Source organism: Salvelinus sp. IW2-2015, linkage group LG28 (assembly GCF_002910315.2).
Source record: "Salvelinus sp. IW2-2015 linkage group LG28, ASM291031v2, whole genome shotgun sequence".
NCBI lineage: Eukaryota > Metazoa > Chordata > Actinopteri > Salmoniformes > Salmonidae > Salvelinus > Salvelinus sp. IW2-2015.
In genome coordinates, this window is record NC_036868.1 from 6,361,592 (window position 1) to 6,379,707 (window position 18,116).

Here is an 18,116-nt window from a genome sequence, read left to right on the forward strand (position 1 = left end):
TGGCTTGGAATATTTTCTAAATAAACAACTATGTGATTTTATGGCTGCCTGCATAAGCCACTCAAATAATCAACTGTTGAAACATAACAAAATATACACACTATTGTTCTTTTTATTTGATCTTCTCCTCCCTGTTGCCTCACAACATCAGGCGGGATTGATTTTGTTCATGCATTTTACATTTCAAATAGCCTTGAAATTTCAAGCACATTGCAATGTCCTATGCTCAAGACAAAACTCTAGCCTAGGGATGAAATCTGCCGTGCGTTCGCATCCAGCACTAATACTATTAAGCCAAAAGAGCCTAAAGTTCTGTACCGCAGTCAGAATGAACTGTAGTTTTATTTTTGAAGTTGGGATCATGTTCTTTAGACCCTGGTCCATTGGAAGGGAGATTGTAGGTGCTGAAAAGCCGTGCAGTCTGCCCACTGCATGTTTGTCTTAATGACATCATAATGACATCCCTAAGGGTCAGACAACAGCAGCTTGAAACCTTTATAAACTTTGACAAATGCCAGATACAAATGTGGGATATTAATTTGATCCAGTTTGCTAAAGCAGGAAAATAATCCTGCAGCAACAGGACATTTGAATTATTATGTGGATTATACAGTAATTCATGGGTATTTTTGTAGGAGTTGATCCATTTTTCGTGAGGGAAAATCAAGTCTGAAGTTTCAAAATGGAAATTACATACTTCAGAAGCATTTTTAAACCTCAAATACACGACAAGTTTTACATTTCCTGCACTGCAGGAAAGTTCTCCTGCAACAGAGTGATCAAATTAAGATCCCACATCCGTAGGAGAGGGGCCAAGGGGGGAACCATTCATCCCAACGAGAGGGGGGATTCTCAGGGGCTATATCCTGAGGGAGGACAGTTACACAACTACTACTAACTACAGAGCCTGAGTCATAGTAAGAGTAAACCACCTCTTGACTTGGCCTGTAACCTTTATGACCGTCGTTGATTCAATTCCCATGATGCCTCTCTTTGGTTCTTTTTGATTCCTAGCACAGTCTTGGCTCCCCATCATCACCCCTCTCTGATGGAAATGGATGGTGAGTGCTCAGTATGGAGGCGGCCAGAATACACGCCGCTTTGAAGGTTTTTCACAGGTAACACTTTCCATATGCCTCCTCTGTCTTTCACATTCATCATCTCATCACTTTTCATTTGTTTTGTTACAATTATTCCATCCTCCTCCTGCCACATCAACAGACTGAATTAGAGGGAAATGCACAGTATGCTCACTCAATTGATTTCCTTGGTGTGAGAATAGAAGTCCAGGTCATCTAGACTGTCATCATTTCTGCAACAGGGACTTGAGGTGAACTGTGCTGGAGTGAGTTCCTCGCCATACTGGAGGCTCCACAGAAACGGCCAGCAGCATAGGCAGGTCTAGGGCTCGTAACACCATACTGAATATAGTGCACTACTTTTGACCAGTGCACCATTGGCCCATGGTCAAAAGTAGCGCACTATATAGGAAATAGGGTACCATTTGGGATGCAGGCCGCGGGTCCAGGACCACTTAAGGGCCTGACAAATAATTTAAACATTCATTTTACATTTACATTATTTGGCAAATGCTCTTATCCAAAGCAACTTACAGTAGTGAGCGTATACATTTTCGTTCGTACTGGTCCCCCGTAGGACTTAAACCCACAACCCTGGTATTGTAAGTGCCATGCTCTATGGGACCGTAGTCTCTCCTTAGTGGTTGAAACCCTAGCCTCCCAGCAGAGCCCAGCACAAAGTGTTCAGTGTGTGTTGGCTTTGTGGAGCTAAAGCTGAGAGAGTCCTGGACGCTATGTCAGCAAACTCAGAGATTCTGCTACTCCATGTCCATCAGGGGAGAAGTCAGCCGGCCGGCAGGGGCTCGGGCCTCCCCAATCAGCCTAGCCTCCATGACAGGCTGAGATGCATTCTGGGACCAGGAGCCATTCCCAATCGCAGCGCCAAGTCAAGGACCAGTCAAATATGCACCATTGTCCAACGCCTGGGGAAGGAATGCTGGCTAAAGTCAAACTCCTGTCATGAATGTAAAAGGGATGGATTCAGTGGAAAAAGGCGAAAGGCTAAGATTTTCACCGTACAAGACTCCTCTTTTGTTCCTGCCTGTGCTGTATGCGTGACTGTTTCAAAAACAGTCTAATAAAGCCTAGTGGTTCTGCTTCATGTCAACTCTGATGCCACTTCAAAGTCCATTCCATTGAAAGTGGGCCACAGTAAAGAACTAGGTCTGCACAACTCCTTGCACTCAGAAGTGCAACAGAAGGACACAATTATTGTGGACAAGAATATTAAATTACAGGCAAGCCCTCACAAATAAGGTACAGGGCGAGAGGAGAGAGAAGAATGACTTCATACCCCCCACCCCCCTTCCAATCCTGTGTGATCAAGCCCCACGGAAGCAGCTTTGACTAGCTGACTAGCACTGGCCCTAACACAGTTCAGCTTGGTGACCTCTCACCCTATAGCTGGTGATTTCATCAGATGATGCAGCAGCTGTGTTATTGTGGCAGCACTCCGGAGCAAACAGCTTGACCCCCAGACAAAGCACAATCACACAACATGATTACCAGCCTCCAGAGGGATGGAGCTGAGCTGAATGCTACTAAAAAGGCAATAGATGTACCAGATAGCTGACTCATCGCTCTCTCCTCTCTCTCTGTCTCTGGTTGTTTATTATTGCTGTCTTTCTAAAGAGAGCTTTTTGAAGAATCTCTCTGAGAACTGACAGAAGACAAACTCATAACTTTGAAAATGAATGCCATGTTTTTATTCAAAGCACCATTCAATGATTCAGGTATAGACCCAGGTTTTGTCATAGTACAGTTAAAAGCACTAAAGGATCTGAGTTTTAGGCCTCACTACACTACTGTGCTGTTGACTCTTAGGACTGGTTCCCCAGACCAGCGCATCATGGTCAATGGAGAAAATCCATAACAAATGGTTTTAGTCAGAAACCAGCCAATACAGTCCAAGAACAATGTACCTATTTTGGGAAGTCTCTGTTCTGCTTACCTTCCAGTGTGGTTCCTTTCCCCTTCAGAGGGTCTCCTAGGCCAGAGGAGTAGCGTGCGCTGACGGCCAGGTCGTACTCAGTGCCAGGCTGCAGGTTCTTCAGGAGGACGTTGGTGTTCTCTCCCTTCACTGACACCTCCTTCCTCTCGCCACCCGCCGACGGATGGAAATTGATACGGTACTGGAGGACGCGGCCCGGTGCCGCCGCCCACGACAGCTTCATGGTGGACATAGTCTCGTCGAAGACCCGCAGGTCCCGTGGAGATCCCTGCCCTAAAAGAGAAGAAACGGGAAAAGCTACGCTGTCAATGAGGAGTCAATCAAGGTTGAAGTTGTTGGGCACAGTGTAGGTTCTGGCATATAACCAATTAACTCAGGTGTCTGTTATTACACTAGACAGATTGGAAAGACCACAAGTCTTCAAGAAATATAAAGGTTTTTGGAAAGGTACACGGTGAATAGCACAACAAGGGCATCATTGAAAAGAAGATTGAGGACAAAACATAAACCCATCTCGGAGTCAGCTGGGTGCTGGATGGGAAAGAGCCACTGGCTAGGATACGTTTTCTCCTTTAAACAAACAGCTGCTTCATTTAAAGGAGCTGGAACTGCTTTGAGTGCTGATATTCACTGAGAAGAATGTGGTTGCCGTGGTGAATAGGAGTAATTTTTGGTTTATTTTTCCGTCATCCTCCCTTGCTCCTTTGGCTCTGGCACTGTAAACTCCCGCATTTCTGATCAACATTTCACCACAAACACACACACTCACACAGACCTCTGGTATGTATCAAAAAATACCCGCCTTAGAGGCTAACCCCTTTGTGATGTCTTCCATTAACTTCCCGCCAAAATATAATGACACAGTAAGATTTGGTAGAATATTAGCTCAGTAGAACATAAAGTAGAAAGAATTATCACTGGTTTGATGCAATAGGCATGCATGTTCACACCCCTTGACGCGAAGTGTAACCGAGTTTGATTCGTAGCGTCACTCCCCAGCTTGAAATGTCTTAAATAGCTAGCGTAATTGTCTAAGAAGTTGTCAAGCGGGCGGTCATGTTTGTTAGCAATCACGCTAATGCTAGTTAGCAGCTTTCTTCAAACTAAACCCAGATACATAAAAATGGTATCCACAAATTCATATGACTCTGAGGAAGTAGATAAAGGGCCTCATTGACAAAAACTATCCCTTTAAGCAAGCACAGTGTAACTGTTACATAAGCAGATGCCTAGTCACCTTCTTTGGTGGTGCCATCGATCTGCATCTCTCCGCCAGTGCCTAACTGGTACTCTGCAGCCACCGTCACACGGTACGTCGTTAAGGGGTTTAGCTCCGGCAGCACGATGGTGGTCTCTTGGCCGACAGTGACCGTCTCTAGTCTTGCGCTGTCGCCCCTTACTGGTACATAGGTCAGACGGTACCATACCACCGCTCCTGGTGCTGGCGCCCACGACACCAGGAAACTGTCTGTTGTTTCCTCGGACACCCTCAGGTTACTCACTGTTCCTTGTTCTATGACAAAGATATGGGGTAAGAGGTCATACAAATATTAAAAGAGAAGTTATGGCATTTGCTTCAAATTATTTCTCTGTTGGTATCTGTTGGTCTGACGGTACTGACCATCTAGTGTGGTCTCGAATCCATTCAGAGGGAAGCTGTCTCCTTGGGCGTACTGGGCGAAGACGTTGACCTCGTAGAGGGTGACGGGCGTGAGGTGAGGCAGCAGAGCGGTGAGCGTGTCCCCGGGCACGGACATGGACACAAAGTCCCCGTTGGTGTCAGCAGCCGGTCTGAACTGGATCAGGTAAGACAGGACGTTGAAGGCATCGGTCTCCCAGGTAGCTCTGAAGCTCCTGGTGGCCACCTCAGAGAACGTTAACGACCTCGGTGGCAGTAAGCCTTCAGGAGATAGAAGAAGACTAAACATTAGGTCACAACACTCAGGATGCATCCCAAATGGCACCTTAATTCCTGTGTCCCTATTGGCACCCCATAGGGCTCTGGTCTAAAGTAAAGACCTGTATAGGGAATAATAGAGTGCCATTTGAGACGGAACCTGAAAAACAATAACAATTATCTATATTCCATTAGTGAAAATCCCTGTATTGTTTTCTATGTTTACGGTACTCCATGTTGTCATAATAGATTAGTATATAAAGATTATATCACAGGTAATCAAACCTTGTGTGAGTTGCACAATATACTGGCAGAGCTGAATGCTTTTTGGCAATGTAATGCAGAGTGACTAATATTTGGCATTATATTTCCACTTGGGAGTCCTCTTACTAACCCTGAGAGAGCAAGAGGTTGTGTGTAACACATTGCTAAACAGAAGATGACAACTTTGGAAAAGGGTATTGTGACACAACAGAAGTAATTGCAAGCATATGCTGTATACTCATAGTATTTTGTCATCTATTTCTCAGGTCAAGAACCATCAAGGCCAAGGTAGAGTGGAGTTATTTTCAAGAGTTATTCCCTCCAAAATGTCCAAAAAGGAGCAGTTGATGAAAATTTGATTGATTAAAAAGTTGTAAAAAAGGTGAACAATTATGCCATAATTCATCAAATGAGCCAAGTATATGGTATTTCAAAACATGGTTATTTGTTCAAAATCAAGAAATAATCAAAAACCTGAAAACTGACCAATGTTTTGGATGTAAGTTATACACTGGAAAACTTTTCATTGCCTACTGCCATATGGAGCTGTGTGATACTGTGCCAAGTGTAAGCTTTACATTGATCCGTTTATATACAGTGTATCCCACTCTGGTGTAAATAGCTTGGTATATGAATCATATGAAACAAGATACATTGCCTACTGTAATTCAAAGAATGCTAGCACTTACTTTAGTATTGCAAAAATACTTTCTCTAAGCACTTCCATAAACATCTTAGACTTTGGTAAGATTTGGTGCTGGGCCATTATCTACTGTGAGAATCTATGGCATTCACAAACGTCCCCAATATTTATTGTTTGCAAGATATTCTCTTTGGCTAAGGAATTTAACTTTAGCTTGTAGGGCTGGGAATTGCCAGGGAAGTCACGATACGATATTATCAACATTTTTGTAATTACTTTTTAATTGTATTTATTTAACCTTTATTTAACTAGGCAAGTCAGTTAAGAACAAAGTCTTATTTACAATGACGCCCTACGATACTTTGGTGCCGATACGATATTTATTGCAATTTTCACTATTCTCATGATTCTATATGTATTGCGATACAATACTGTGATTTTTTTGCGATTCAATGTTCCAAACATATTGTTCACCATATGTCTGCTGCAGAGAGACAAGAGAGAGCATGAAAAAACAAGTTCTGATCAGTCATGGAAATAAGTGCTAAAACCAAATCAGCTCCCTATTTAAAAAGAAAATGGAGAACAAGCTATGAAGGAAAAATACTGGAGTTTTGGTGCAGGTACAGCCAACTAGCGCAAAAATAATATTGCGATATTGTCAAAACAATACGATACAATATATTGTCAAAAATAGTATCCCGATATGTAACTATATAAAAAAAAAAAATCCCATCACTATTAGCTTGAATTGAGTACACTTGGCCTGGGTTTACTGACTAACAACATTGGCTCCATCATGCTGATATAGAGAGGGTACTACTCACTTCTCTTCTTGATGTTGAGGAGCTCCTGCTCGATCCTCAGGCAGATGGACTGGGTGAGCTCCTTGGAGATCCTCTGGAAAGCATCAAAGTCTTCCACGGTGTAAACATGGGTCTCCACGGGCTCGTTAGCAATGGCTTCCAGCTCAGATCTCACGGCATCCTTCACGCCCACGGCAAAGATCTCCACGTCCGCTTTCTTTAGCTTGGTGGCAGGGTCCTTGAAGGAGTCGGATGACTTCCCATCAGTGATGAGGATGGTGACGCGGGGCACGTTCGGCCGTGATCCTCGGTTGGCCAAGAATACCTTCTCCCTAACGTAAGTCATGGCCCGGCCGGTGTTGGTGGAGCCGCCACGGTAGGGGAAAGTCCGGACGGCCTTGACCACAGCGCTCAGATCGCGGTGGGTGTTCAGGTAGAACTCAGTGTGAGCGTCCCTGCTGTACTGAACCAAGCTGATCTGAATCTTGTCTGGTCCGATGTCAAAGGAGTTCACCAGCACCTCCAGGAAAGATCTGACTTTAGCGAAGTTGGACAGTCCGATACTGTATGAGCCGTCGACCAGAATGACAACGTCGGCTTGCACGTCCACTCCAAGAGAACATTCTAGAAGAGGCCACAAAAACATTTGTCATGCCATGACAAAATCAGACACTGAATGACTATAACATTGACTGACATATTCTTTACTAAAAGACCAAAGGATGTATTGTTGTAGGGTTTACTCACCAAGGGACATCTTGACTGGCTCAGTCTTCTCCATGGCCATGATGGGCTCGCTGGGCGTGAGGCCCTTGAGGGCGAACAGGCTGATCTGGTACTCTGTGTCTGGAGACAGGCCCGTAACTGTTGCTGAGGTCTGGCCGGGGCTTACGTACAGCTCCTGGCGCTTGCTGCCGGCCATCATGGGGATCAGCTGGATCTTGTAACCCGACACATCTCCAATGGAAGCATCCCATGTCACCCTCATAGACTTGGAGGCCACCTCCACAACTTGGAGGTTTGATGCTGGTTCAATAACTGTAAATAAACAACCCCCAAAAAATGAATCAAGACAGAAGTTTGTTAGTAAACCATCCTCTCAACACCTGGAAATGTTTTGGTCATCCATCTCTAAGCATTTCTAAGTTATCCATGCCAAAACCACTTCCAACATTCAAGTCTTAAAACTGCATTTTACCTTCCTCTCCGCTGATGAGTGAGTTGAGTTGATCGTCCACCCCCGAGCACACATTGGTAATGAGCTCTTTCTGCACATCTTTGATAAGGTCAAAGTTGAAGACGTTATAGACGTGCGTCCTGTAGGGGGTCGAAGCCATTTGTTTCAGCTCCTCATCATCTGCTCCTTTGATGCCTAAATTGGGCAAAGAACCCAAAAAGTGGTGTAAAATGTATACGGCCTCATAAAAACTGAGGAAAATGTTCCATATCACCATTGTAATTCTGATCTCCTGCCCATTTCAGAAGGTTTACTCATTCATAGATAAGAGTCAACACCTATAAAGCCCAAATAAAGTCATCCCTAAAGTCAATGACGGCACATGAAAATTATTCAGAATGTAGGAATTATTGTTTCATAGTTTCTCAGGTTCGAGTGCTATAAATGCTGAGTAAAACAAGTGATCTAAAAATATATGAAATTAAGCAGGAGGTCTCTCCTTCTTTTCCATATTTAAGAAGAACCAGCTGGATTCACTATGGAACATATATCCATGTCATGACTTTAGCTGGAAAGAATGACAACGTGGGCAAAATGTGGAAAACCCATCTGATACCATTCTAGCTGGTAGGTTTATTAGTTTTCTTCCTTTCCTTTGTGATATGAATACTTCAACTTACTCTCATGACTATAGAATACATATAGACAGGATTATTAGTATTTATAAACTGAGTGGTTCGAGCCCTGAATGCTGATTGGCTGACAGCTGTGGTATATCAGACCGTATATACCATCGGTATGACAAAACATGTATTTGTACTGCTCTAATTACGTTGGTAACCAGTTTATAATAGCAATAAGGCACCTCAGGGGTTTGTAGTATATGGCCAATATATCACGGCTAAGGGCTATATCCAGGCACTCCGTGTTGCGTCGTGCTTAAGAACAGCCCTTAGCCATGGTATATTGGTCATATAACACAGCTCCTCTGGCCTTATTTCTTAAATGTAACACATCAACAGGGTTAGATGATTGAAAGGTAGCCTGTAGTCACATACCCAACGTGAAGATCTCCACCCCCATGTTCTTGAGTTTCTTGGCGATCGCCTCCACAGGGTCTTGAGACTTCCCATCTGTGATAATCATGGCCACCTTGGGAAAGCCTTTCCTGGCACCATTTGCCTCAGTGAAAGTGTTTTTCAGCAGATAGTCCATGGCCTCGCCTGTAACACAGTGGCATGACACCCCTTTCAGTTATTACATTGTTAATTTGATTCACTCTACCAACTGCAAGACTTATTAATAAGTCTTTGTGAGTTAGTATTATGCTAGAGGTAATGATATGATTATGTATTGTATAAGAGAGTGTAACCAGGTACTGTACATGTGACGGGTTAGGTACCTGTCATGGTGTTGCCACCCATGTAAGGCAGTGTGTTGATGGCTCTGAGAAGTTCGCCCCGTTTCATGTGCTGGTTGAGGTTAAACTCTGTCCTGGTATCAGTATGGTACTGGACCACACCTACCCTGGTCTTGTCCTCCCCAATCTCAAAGGCTCCCGCCATGGCAGAGATGAAGCTACGGATGTATTTAAAGTGTTCTCTTCCAACGTTCCATGAACCATCAACCAGGAACACCAGATCTGCAATGGCACTGTAAGAACACTCTGAGAGAAAAGGAGTGGTAGAGGAGAGGAGCGAGGGAAAGGAAAATGATAAAAAATGGAAGAGGTAAACGATTTGACCTGAAGACACATTTTTTCCCCAGAAGCCATATCATTGACCAAAGAAAACAGAGTAAAGTGTGCTGTTGGTCAAATATACACTGAGTATACAAAACATTAAGAACACCTGCTCTTTCCATGACATAGACTGACCAGGTGAATCCAGGTGAAAGCTATGATCCCTTATTGATGTCACCTGTTAAATCCACTTCAATCAGTGTAGATGAAGGGGAGGAGACAGGTTAAAGAAGGATTTTGAAGCCTTGAGACAATTGAGAAATGGATTGTGTATGTGTGCCATTCAGAGGTTGAATGGGCAAGACAAAAAATGTAAGTGCCTTTGAACTGGGAATGGTAGTAAGTGCCAGGTGCACCGGTTCAAGTGTGTCAAGAACTGCAACACTGCTGGGTTTTTCACACTCAACGGTTTCCCATGTGTATCAAGAATGGTCCACAACCCAAAGGACATTCAGCCAATTTGACACAACTGTGGGAAGCATTGGAGTCAACATGGGCCAGCATCCCTGTGGAACGCTTTCGACACCTTGTAGTCCATGCCCTGATGAATTGAGGCAGTTCTGTGGTCAAAGGGGTAACAACTCAATATTAGGAAGGTGTTCCAGCGAACACTAAAAGTAGCCTCCGGGGGAAAACTGCAGTCCAGCATTTTTTCCCTTTTGCAAAATGCATATCGTTATTGTACGACAAAAATGACCCTCTTAACACTTGTATACTACACAGGAACTATGGAATATCAATTAATATATGTCAGATATGACACTAAGGTGATGAAGAATGAATGCAATGAAAAATGCTTATGTTATTGCCATCTTTTTTTGACAGAATACCTTTGTCACTACCAAAATCATCACTGTATTCAACAGGCTATTCATCCGACTTTTGTCTGACAGGCTGGAGGACATACACCACCCACACTAGACCAGAGGACGGTGTTAGAGATAGTGGCATCAACAGATCAAGTGCAGTCGACAATAATCAGATTGATGTACTTAACTACTGCAAGCTAAGGTGGTACTTTGAGATAGAAGCCATCATAGTGGATAGTCTATTCCCTGTGTAGTGTACTACTTTTGACCAGAGCCACAACGTGTGCTCCTTTGGGAATACTACATAAGGTACAGTGACTGAATAGCTTGGTTACCCTGGATTATATTTTCCAGCTCTGTCTTTCTGGATAGGAATAAAGTCAGAGAGAGAGGTTTTCCCAAGCAGCAGTAAGCATGCACCATCTGTAGGGATGCCACATTGCCACTTGTAAACAGCTGTATCTGTAATGGTTTCCACTTCTCTCAGCCTGGCTACAGTACTCTTCAGCACCAGCACCCTGCCCCCCTGAAACAGCTGTTAGCTCCACACCCCTGACCACCACACTGAGCATGTGCAAACTCCCTCACTTGGCAGGACTGACAGCCTGGCTCTATGACAGGCAGCTTACCAACTTAGTTACCAATATTTTTCTAGATTTGTATAGAATAACATGTGGAAACACCCACCAATGGCTGTTGACCACACATCAATGGAAAGAGCCCAGGCACAGTAAGATAAATAAAAAAGATTGTAGCCTATGAACAAACTGGAAAATGTTAACTGTTTAGTGTCAGAAAAAGCCAAGCAGTCAATGGACTTACTGACGGAGTCTGTGACCTGTGGTTTCCTGGGACCTCCTTGTGCTGTGCCACTTGATTGGACTGAAACACAAGATGAAATAAAGTCAAACTTGAGTAAAACAAACTACTGTATTTAACCATAAACTCCCTAATGGGAGTGAATGAATCAGCTAGTAGCATGAAACATTTTTTAAGTAAACATATTGTCAAATTTATACATAAAGATAAACATTGTGTATGTATTTAATGTGGGTGTCTCTAATAACCTCAAATCCACTTGTGGTCAGAATGAGCAGGCAAGCAGCCGGCTCCCAAATTATAATGGACTGATGCAATTAGTTCCGGCAATTCTCTCAGTAATCCCTAAAGACCCTGGCTGGGCTGCTTAGGACTGTAGAATCAGACGTAAGGGCCGGTGCCAAAGAGGCTTCCCCATGAAGCAGTGCATATTACATTACAGCATACTCTAATCACTGTTAGACTTGGGAGTGGGGTTGCCTGTTAGGACCTATGAATTGTCATTCCTCTCTCTATACAGTCTGAATCATTCATCATTAGACTAAATAAGAAGCTGGGTATGTATCCCAAATGGCACCCTATTCCCTATGTAGTGTACTACTTTTGACCAATGCCAATAGGGAATAGGGTGCCATTTTGGACACAACCTAGATATCGGTAAATGACTCACTTCATTCACCAGTAGTCTTCATAAGATAATACATGTACCAGATGTGATGGTAAGTGACTCACTTGTGAGCTGTCCTGAGGTGGGCAAACTTTCCTCTGAGCCAGAGTATGAGATGATTGTCACTACATAGTCCATGTCTGGAGTAAGGTCTGTAATGGATGTCTTAGTGGCTGTGGCAGGGAGGGTTACATCTTTTGTTGGTTTGTCTATGGAAATAACAAAGTACCAAGTTAGGAATAAAGGGTTATAGAGAATTAATATAGCAACGTATACCTTAGAAATCTTAGGCTTGGTGTGCAGTAAATGTTTAATTGCGGTGGATCCCACAATGAATTGGTCAGAACAGTAATTTCAGGTATTTTGTTGTGTCAATGGCATTGATTGCTTGTTGTAAAGTACACAGGTAATGTTGCAGTGAAGGTAGAGATTGAGAGAGATTGCCTGCAGCAATACAGACCACACACCTGTGTCTGAGGCCACCTGTATCCTGAATCCTTCTATCCGTGTTAACGGCGCTTTCCATGTCATTTGTACTGTGTTCTCATTTAAAATCTTAAATCTCAAGTCTGAAGGTGGTTCAACTGCGAAAATAAAAAGTAGCCAATGTTAATTCCAGCATTTGCTAAATAAGTGTATTTATGATAAAACACAAGTTGTAGGTAGCTCATATCCCAACGATTAACACTTCAAGGTTGAAGTTATCCTGTTCATTGTTGGGGCAAACAGCAAGAGGTGACAATAACGACAACAAACATAACATTTGAGACTCGAGCAGCCATTTTAGAGAAAAATGACATTCGTTTGAGCTGTCTGGCCGTGTTTGTCCAAACACAGTCGACAACTCAAGCACATATAGTGACGAGACGACAAACGGTGGCAAAAAAATATCCAAGGGCACAATAAAAAAATGACATCGACAAACTAACATCTTACATGCTGATAAGGTCAACCCAACTCATGCCTAAACTGAATCGACCGACAAAAACATACACCTTCCATAAAACGTGGTTGTGTAAAGGCCTACATGCAGCCATACATAGCCTTCAGTACATGGTTTATTTTTGATTGACCCATGTGTATGACTCCCATCCACTGCAAACCTCTAAAAAGAGTACACTATGCGCTTTATGACGCTTTGTGCATATTTTCAAACCCCTCTAGCAATAAGTAGTGACAATCCACAATGGAAAAAAAGATTTACAAAGAAACAAATCAAATACACAAGCCAAACAAACCATAAATGTGATTGGTCACACTGAATGGACTGTCTGAAGATCATGCACATGTACATGAAAAGTTGTTTGTAACAACTTATGGAACCGGACAAAAGTTTCCATGTACAAGACGGACCAGAGAACATATTTGAGAAATATTTTTTAATGATATTCGTCTGTTGGGGGGGATGGGGTAAGTTAATGCTCTTTTGTCATAATAGCCTAAGAGTGTTATGAAGAGTAAAGTCTTATGTAGCCTATATTGTAATAACAGAATGTCTAAAGAGAACGTCTAAAATCACAAGTAAAGTAAATAAGACCACTGTATGTGTAGTGGCTAATGGTGATGAATGATGAAATCTGCTTGTTGATGAACTGTAACAAGATAGTGTATCAGTGCATAGTGGTGCATATCAGGGTTAGAATAGGATTGTAGTCTATATAAGGGTATTTTAAATAAGGAAGCCTGTGGGGATCAAGAATATCATTCTAAAATATTATTGAAAAGCCATGACTCGGGGCAAATTGAATGCAAATTTGCATAGCAAATGACCTGAGTGAAGCTTGTCCAGTACAGGATATCAAAAATGAGAACCACCAACCTGGCAGATCAACTCAAGGGCCTTGGTCTGCTCCTTCTGTTTCCAAATGGGCCCATCATAACCATATAGTACTACCCACATTGTCCTCCTTAAGAAGCTCTTAATTAAAACACTTATGAACACAAACTCAAACACAAATACTACAAGCAAGCGCACGCAAGTCCTGCAGGCTCTTGTTTTGTCTTATCTTGATTATTGGCCAGTCATGTGGTCGAGTGCTGCAAGGAAAGACCTAGTTAAGCTGCATCTGGCCCAGAACAGAGCGAGGCGTCTTGCTCTTCATTTTAATCAGAGGGCTAATATTAGCACGATGCATGCCAGTCTATCTTGGCTAAGAGTTTAGGAAAGACTGACTGCATCACTTCTTCTTTTTATAAGAAATATTATTGTGTTGAAAATTCCAAATTGTTTGCATAGTCAACATACACACAGCTCTGATACACTTACCCCACCAGACATGCCACCAGGGGTCTTTTCACAGTCCCCAAATCCAAAATAAATTCAAAAAGCATACAGTATTATATAGAGCCATTATTTCATGGAACTCCCTTCCATCTCATATTGTTCAAATGAACAGCAAACCTGCTTTCAAAAAACAGATAAAGCAACACCTCATGGCACAATGCCTTTCCCCTATTTGACCTATATAGTTTGTGTGCATGTATTGATATGTACAGTAGGCTACGTGTGCATTTATTTTATTGATGTAGTTCTGTCCTTGAGCTGTTCTTGTCTATTAATGCTTTGTATTATGTCATGTTTCATGTTTTGTGTGAACCCCAGGAAGAGTAGCTGCTGCTTTCTTCAACAGCTAATGGGAATCCTAATAAAACACCAAAAAATACCAAATACCCACCCACAACACACACACAACACACCCACAACACCCACACAACACACACACAACACACACACAACACACACACAACACACACACAACATCTCAATGATGAGCGAAAAGTTCATGTTCACACTTTATTTGGATTGTCCAAATAGTCCATCAACAAACTATATATTGATGAGCAACTGCTTGCCAAGTTTAAGATTAGGGTTAGGATAAGGGTTAGGGTAAGGATTAAGGTTAGGGTTTGGTTTAGAATAAGGGTTAGGGTAAGGATTAAGGTTAGGTTTAGGATAAGGGTTAAGGTAAGGATTAAGGTTAGGGTTAGGTTTAGGATAAGGATTAAGGTTAGGGTTAGGTTTAGAATAAGGGTTAGGGTAAGGATTAAGGTTAGGTTTAGAATAAGGGTTAGGGTAAGGATTAAGGTTAGAGTTAGGTTTAGGATAAGGGTTAAGGTAAGGATTAAGGTTAGGTTTAGAATAAGGGTAAGGGTAAGTATTAAGGTTAGGGCTAGGGCTAGGGTTAATAGATCGTTGAAATGTTGCTGATAGTCTGTAGAGCATCTACAGATGGATGGACTATCCAAATAAAGTGTTACCAAATTCATCTCAATGACAAAATAAAAAGTGTTTTAGTGTTGTTGCTGTTATGACTCTTTCTCTTAATTTCTGGTTTTTCCAAGTAGGTCAAGATTTTGGAAAATACCAAAAGAGAAGGCTTCTCTTAAAAAATATGATATTCTGACAGAATATTTTACATTTTATAGTATGATTGACCTCTGTAATCTGTAATTTATATGAATGGTCTTGGGAGATTCAGAATAATGTTATTTCTCAGTCTAACAGTTTCTGGAAAATAATGTTAGAGACACTTATATTTTGTCTTTCCGTTTCATCAGAGAGAAAAAAGATCACGAGAAGGACAATTGGCTTCAAGCCCCGTTTTTCTCAGAATGAAAGTGGAGACATACAGTCGAGTTCTCGGTTAATTTGGAAAAAAATGACATCGTAGTTATAGCTTATCTATACATCCCTTACGGGCATTTTTTTTTTTGACCTAGTTCCTCTATCATGACCTAGTTCCTCTATCATGACCTAGTTCCTTGATCATTACCTAGGTCCTTGATCATTACCTAGTTCCTTTATATTTACCTAGCTCCTTGATCATTGCCTAGTTCCTTGATAATGACCTAGTTCCTTGATGATGACCTAGCTCCTTGATCATTGCCTAGTTCCTTGATCATTGCCTAGTTCCTTGATCATTACCTAGATCCTTGATCATTCCCTAGTTCCTTGATCATTGCCTAGTTCCTTGATCATTACCTAGTTCATTGATCATTACCTAGTTCCTTTATCATTACCTAGTTTCTTTATCACTGCCTAGTTTCTTTTTCATTACCTAGTTCCTTTATCATTACCTAGTTTCTTGATCATGACCTAGTTCCTTTATCATTACCTAGTTCCTTTATCATTAGTTTCTTGATCATGACCTAGTTCCTTTATCATTACCTAGTTCCTTTATCATTAGTTCCTTTATCATGACCTAGTTCCTTTATCATTACCTAGTTCCTTTATCATTACCTAGTTTCTTGATCATGACCTAGCTCCTTTTCCTTTATCATTACGTTGTTCCTTTAGGCTACTTCATTTTTGTACAGCTGAAATTCTTCCATTCCCTAGAGAACTACTGTATGCATACTAGATAAACTAAGACAGAAATTCCTATTAAAAATATCAAGCAAGTGCCCCTCCTAGCGTAAGAAAGACTTCACTGCAACTATCCATGCTTAGTGAGTTAGCCTTTCACTAACTTCCAGACCACTATGATGGGGCCTGTTCCACTTTGAACTTTTAGATTTTAAAAAATCTATTTGAAACGCACTTTTTGATTGAAAAATATAATGTTGCATTCCTCAGACTGTTTCAATATCCTACCCTAAAGATAATTCAACCTGTCCCAATGAATAGACAGACAAAATTGGATAAAAAGACAATTGAAATAGCCAACCTATACAAACACAACAAAAAGACAAGAATCCATAGGTCTAGAAATGAATATATATGTCTACAGATGAATCCATAGGCCTACCGATGAATACAAAGATCTACCGACGAAATAGGCCTATAGTCTTACATGAGATACAAATAATGTAGACATTTTCTTTCAGCAAACATTTATTAACAAAATTAAATTAAATGTGGTGAAAGTATTGCAATTTCACCATGAAGAGCTAAAGAACCGACACCATTAGCTACAGTCGGATAAAGAGAAATGGGGGAGGGGGTAAAGAGAGAGAGAGCGAGAGAGAGAGACGGGGAGGATGCACATTTTCATTCAGTTGTGTTTAATTAACAGTAGAAAAAAATTGGAGGTGGGGGGGAAAAAATGTCAGGTGAGGGATCACTTTACCTTGGGCCACGGCGGAGGATAGTAGCACTGCAAGGAAGGCAGCCGCTGCCAGAGACAGCCTTATCTTCATTTTGACTCTCTTTCTCTCTGGTTCAGCAGAACATGAATGAGGCTACAAAAAGAACGTGCAATTACGCACGCATTTCAGCAATGCTCCAACATTCCACATTGTACTTTTACCACAAGCATCAAACATTTAAATGCCATACAATCCCAAATAAACTGTAGATGTGTCATATACCAAGTGCATTCAAAGACAATGGAAAGACAATTGAACATCTAAACGACATTGTCTTATCATATTGGTCCAATTTAAACAGGGATTAAAAACATCGTAAGAAAACTCACTATCAACTTTTAATGCACAGCTGCAAATCGAAAATTGTCTCTTCTACACTTTTCTATGGGATAAACGCGCTTCCTGCTGTAGCCTATCTGATCAAAAAGGCGGTCCCTGTTCAGTCAAGACTTGCCTTGATGGAGATGGGAGTAGGCTAGAGCATGACTCAAAAGCTATAAACTATCCAACATGTACAAACTATATGAAAACCCAACCCGTGTCTCCAAGCACAAAAAACAATATCATGCAATATCGAACACTGTATAGGCCACCAGTCCTAAGTGATACATGTTTCCTTTCTTCTAAAATTAAATTCTAATTTACTTCACACATTAGGAATTAACCTGCATGTTTAAACCGCGAAGAATATTCCAACGCCAACCTATATGCCCAATGCACATGAGTCCAAGAAACACGGCATTTATGGCATGGTTGTTGTGGAATAATTACGGGCAATAATTCATTTTCAAAGACACCTTAACATAAAGACACCTTGACGAAAATGATCAATAGGCAAATAATAAATAGACAAATTCAGAGCACGATATTGGGATTGCCTACTTCCCTGGTCTCCAGATGAGCATGACTAATCTCCCTTTACCTCTCAGATAGCCTAAACAGTAGTCCAATCCATAATTCCATATTCAATTAATTCAATACTGACCTGTGGAAATGAAGTTGTGCTGTCGCTCGTTTGATTTCAGAATACAAAACAGTAAAGCCTCTTTGGATATGCCCCTTCTGGTAATGATGGATACAAGTTTTACGGGAGGAGAATCAATATTCTAAGCACAGACGAAAACTCAGTTCTCCTCTTGCGGAGGTCACAGATCAGAAGCCTTTTTCCAAGTGGG

At 41.7% G+C, this 18,116-nt stretch overlaps 1 protein-coding gene across 4 annotated transcripts in view; it reads right to left on the reverse strand.

Annotated features, from left to right (window-relative positions):
* The window catches only part of col12a1b (collagen, type XII, alpha 1b), an 89,101-nt gene extending 70,985 nt beyond the window's left edge, over positions 1 to 18,116 (reverse strand). For 3 of the 4 annotated variants that reach the window (XM_023974401.2, XM_023974402.2, XM_023974400.2), the window contains exons 1-13: positions 17,927 to 18,116; positions 16,923 to 17,034; positions 12,321 to 12,437; positions 11,919 to 12,062; positions 11,190 to 11,249; positions 9,220 to 9,483; positions 8,876 to 9,040; positions 7,839 to 8,012; positions 7,388 to 7,678; positions 6,662 to 7,264; positions 4,652 to 4,930; positions 4,268 to 4,543; positions 3,031 to 3,303 (exon numbers count right to left, since the gene is read on the reverse strand). In XM_023974401.2, the coding sequence (XP_023830169.1) occupies positions 3,031 to 3,303; positions 4,268 to 4,543; positions 4,652 to 4,930; positions 6,662 to 7,264; positions 7,388 to 7,678; positions 7,839 to 8,012; positions 8,876 to 9,040; positions 9,220 to 9,483; positions 11,190 to 11,249; positions 11,919 to 12,062; positions 12,321 to 12,437; positions 16,923 to 16,992 (2,716 nt within the window). In that variant the 5' untranslated portion in view covers positions 16,993 to 17,034; positions 17,927 to 18,116. The remainder of the gene's footprint in view (positions 1 to 3,030; positions 3,304 to 4,267; positions 4,544 to 4,651; positions 4,931 to 6,661; positions 7,265 to 7,387; positions 7,679 to 7,838; positions 8,013 to 8,875; positions 9,041 to 9,219; positions 9,484 to 11,189; positions 11,250 to 11,918; positions 12,063 to 12,320; positions 12,438 to 16,922; positions 17,035 to 17,926) is intronic. The other variant, XM_023974405.2, reaches the window with a different exon arrangement.